General features: G+C 57.7%; 2 protein-coding genes across 2 annotated transcripts in view; one reads left to right on the top strand and one right to left on the bottom strand.

Moving 5' to 3' along the window:
* Window positions 1-524: 524 nt before the first annotated feature.
* On the bottom strand, window positions 525-893 carry POSPLADRAFT_1060672 (hypothetical protein; the record flags this gene model as incomplete). Its single annotated transcript, XM_024481294.1, has 2 exons — window positions 525-559; window positions 614-893. The coding sequence occupies 2 exons, from the start codon at window positions 891-893 to the stop codon at window positions 525-527; spliced, it is 315 nt and encodes a 104-aa protein (XP_024334965.1).
* Window positions 894-2,060: 1,167 nt separating this feature from the next.
* Window positions 2,061-3,027, top strand: part of POSPLADRAFT_1106523 (hypothetical protein) — a gene marked incomplete at both ends in the record, with an annotated part of 1,797 nt that continues 830 nt past the window's right edge. The window contains 2 exons of the mRNA XM_024483293.1: window positions 2,061-2,192; window positions 2,398-2,426. Coding sequence (XP_024334964.1) covers window positions 2,061-2,192; window positions 2,398-2,426 — 161 coding nt within the window. The remainder of the gene's footprint in view (window positions 2,193-2,397; window positions 2,427-3,027) is intronic.

Raw genomic sequence — 3,027 nt, 5'->3', positions numbered from 1 at the left:
GATAGGGGGGACTTAACTAGGACGCGGTTCGAGGTGCAACGCAGTTTCTTCGACAGTAGTCGAAGTCGAAGGGTTCGTCGAGACGGTATCGACGAGTGGACGCAGTGGACGAGGTTTCGAGGTTACGCAGTGAGGAACGAAGTGACGCAGTTGAGGACGTAGACGCAGGGCGAACTCGACTTATGAGCTCTGAACTAGAGGGGGGGAACGGATCTTGTATTTTTGGAGAGAAGTACAACAGATTTTATACTACACAGGACGCTACGACTATTCGAGAGTGGCATACGAGTACAAGGGGCTTTGCATTGTTCCTCAAGAAGCTGCCTCACCGAGGGGCACACACCAAGTCCATCGGTAGAGTGACGTCATGCCGAACGCGGAGATGAAGAGTAACATATGGCCACTTCGGACCGGTAGCCGTCGTGAAGGCATGCCGCGAGGTTCGATACTTAATCGGGAAAGACCGGCTACTTCGGTGTGGCTTGGAGCGAAGCGCGCGCTTGGCCGAGCGGCGTCAAGTGGCCCTATTGTTCGCCGAATGTGGAAGATGTTCCGAGATCTACGCACGAGGCATCGGAAAGACCGTGCCGAGCTTCGAGTAAGTGTCGCGCACCGTCGAAGGTGTCGAAGAGCGTCGAAGGCGAAATCGAGGTGTTGGGAGACTGAGTCGAAGTGCCGGGCGGGATGCGAGTGCCGAAAAGAGGTGAATCGGGGCCCAGAAGGGCTTGGCGCCTATCAACGTGCTCTCCTATATGCATCTGTAGCACTGCTACTTCCGAGATGCTTCCGTCCTTGTTCAGGGTGCCGTCGATATTATAAAGCGGAATGGGCTCCTTCAGCCTCCGCATCTGCACCTTATTCTCTACTACGAATCGTTTGTTGATGAACTTCATGGTGGCTCCACTGTCCACCATAGCAATTATGTCTTTTTGCCGTCTTTTTCCTTGAAGTCGTACTGGGATGTGAAAATGTTGGGACCCCTGGTCCAATTCGTATACCATCGCAGTAGACAATACGTTATATTTGTTACAAGAAGATATTCGCGGCCCGACGCATGCGGCACAGAGCGTGGACCAGATCAAAAACCCTCCTCCTTCATCGCCCGATAGTGTTCGAGCTCCTCGCGCATCGACTTCACCTGTGCCATTAAGTCCACCAGCTCTGATTGCTCGGATTTCGCTGAAGCAGCACTTATACTTGCCGAGGGTGATGCCGTGACGGGGGCGCTTGTCGCCGCCTGGGTGGAGCCCGAGGCAACCGTAGCCCACGCGTCGGCGCATTTTGTGTAAGGTTTGTCCTTACAGTTGGGGCACTCGAAGCGTCGGTACCCTTGCTTCCCACAACCAAAGCATGTGCCGGGGAAGTTGCCTTTTCCGACGGCCGCATTGATGCTGGCCGAAGCTGCGTGTGACGAGGGTGCACCACCACGTGCCCCTCCGCGTCCTCGACCTCGCGCCGAGAAGAAGCTGTTTAGCTCGGGCCGACGAGCCCGGCTGATGTCGAGGATTTGCTCAACCTCGGTGGTGCGTTTGTCAGCGGCTTGCCACGTGGCGAAGGTTTCGAGCTCAAGTTTGCGATAGACGCGGGAATGGATGCCGCTCAGGTACTTGTCGCGTAGTTCCAGGTTCCCATACCCGGAACGGTCCGCCGGACCCTTGAACAGCGCAGAGAATTCTGCGGCGGTGCGCTTCTCGCGCATGGTTTTGTTGGAGCAGAGCTTGGTAAGCTCCACCTGTGCCGCGGCGGTGTCGTCGAGATTGCCAAAACGGGCCTTGAATGCCTGAAGGAAGGCTTTTTCGTCGACAAAGGGGGTTGTCGCTCCCTGGATCCCGATTTGGACGGAGGCAAGCTGGGAGAAGATGGGGGTGGCCCAAGCTCGCATGTCACCATCGAGGAGACTGAGGGCAACCTGGATCTTCAGCTCGAGGGAAGAGAGGGCTGTGTTGATCGTCCAGTAGATGAGCAACTGCGAGATGAAGCGGTTGCATTCGATCACCGACTTCCCATCGTATCGGAGCGGGAGGAGGAGTTTCAACGTCTCCTTATCCGGTACGGCAGTGGGAGAGGACATTATCAGCGACGAGGGGGACGAAGGACTGCCCGCGGACGAAGGCGACTGTTGTGACTGTCTGCCGGGCGGACTTCTCGAGGAACAAGTGCTTGAGCGGCCTCGCGGCGGCGACGGCGGTGAAGTCGGTTGAGGAAGCCCGGAGGCGGGGTGACGTAGGACAGGGACTGAAGTCGAGGCGGTGACCGCTGACGACGAGCTGGCCCAAGAATGCGGCGGAGTGTCGCGGGGCTCGGTCTTGGGAGGCCTTTCCAACCGCGGCCCCAGGGAGGACTGGGGGATCGCTTGAGGGGTCGCTGTAGGCTGTGCGACTGCCTCAGTTCCTCAAGGGAGATGGGGATCTCCTCGTGCTTGACCTGTACTGACGACAGGTTGGGGGATGCGGGTGCCTGGCGAGGCAGGTCGGGATGGGACGGGAGTGACGTGGCGGGATGTAGATCTCAAGGTGCCAGCGTACCAGAGTGCAGGGCCGCTGGGGTGTTGAACTCGTCGGATTGGCACGAAGTGTCCTTCGTCAACAGTGATGGACCGTGGAGTGCGATTAGGGCACGGTTGCCGATCACAGATGAAGAAAGGAGCTCTGTCTCCATTGCTGTTCGGGTCGTCACGAGAGACGTCGACCTGCTCCTGGGTGTCGAAGGCGTGCTCAAGTCAAGAGCAGTCGAAGAATTCGTCAGCCACGTTGATGGGGGGAGGAAGGGGAGGTGCGCGTGCTACGAAAGGCCGTGCTAGCTAGCTTACACCTACGGCGCCTGAGGTAACACTAGGGTTCGCAGTTCACGTGGGGCCCAGTACTGCTTTTGGCTAGTATGCAGCAGGAACCTAGTCCACGCGTCCGTGAGGACAAGTACCGCCCACTGAAGTGCAGGTACTGAAGAGTTCGTCCCCTAAGTGGTGGCGATGTATAGTACGCTATCTAGGTATCGTAGGGTACAGTAAGGGTGCACACCACCCAACCT

This window comes from Postia placenta (genome assembly GCF_002117355.1).
Source record: "Postia placenta MAD-698-R-SB12 unplaced genomic scaffold POSPLAscaffold_15, whole genome shotgun sequence".
NCBI lineage: Eukaryota > Fungi > Basidiomycota > Agaricomycetes > Polyporales > Adustoporiaceae > Rhodonia > Rhodonia placenta.
This window is presented reverse-complemented; position numbering and strand designations above follow the sequence as displayed.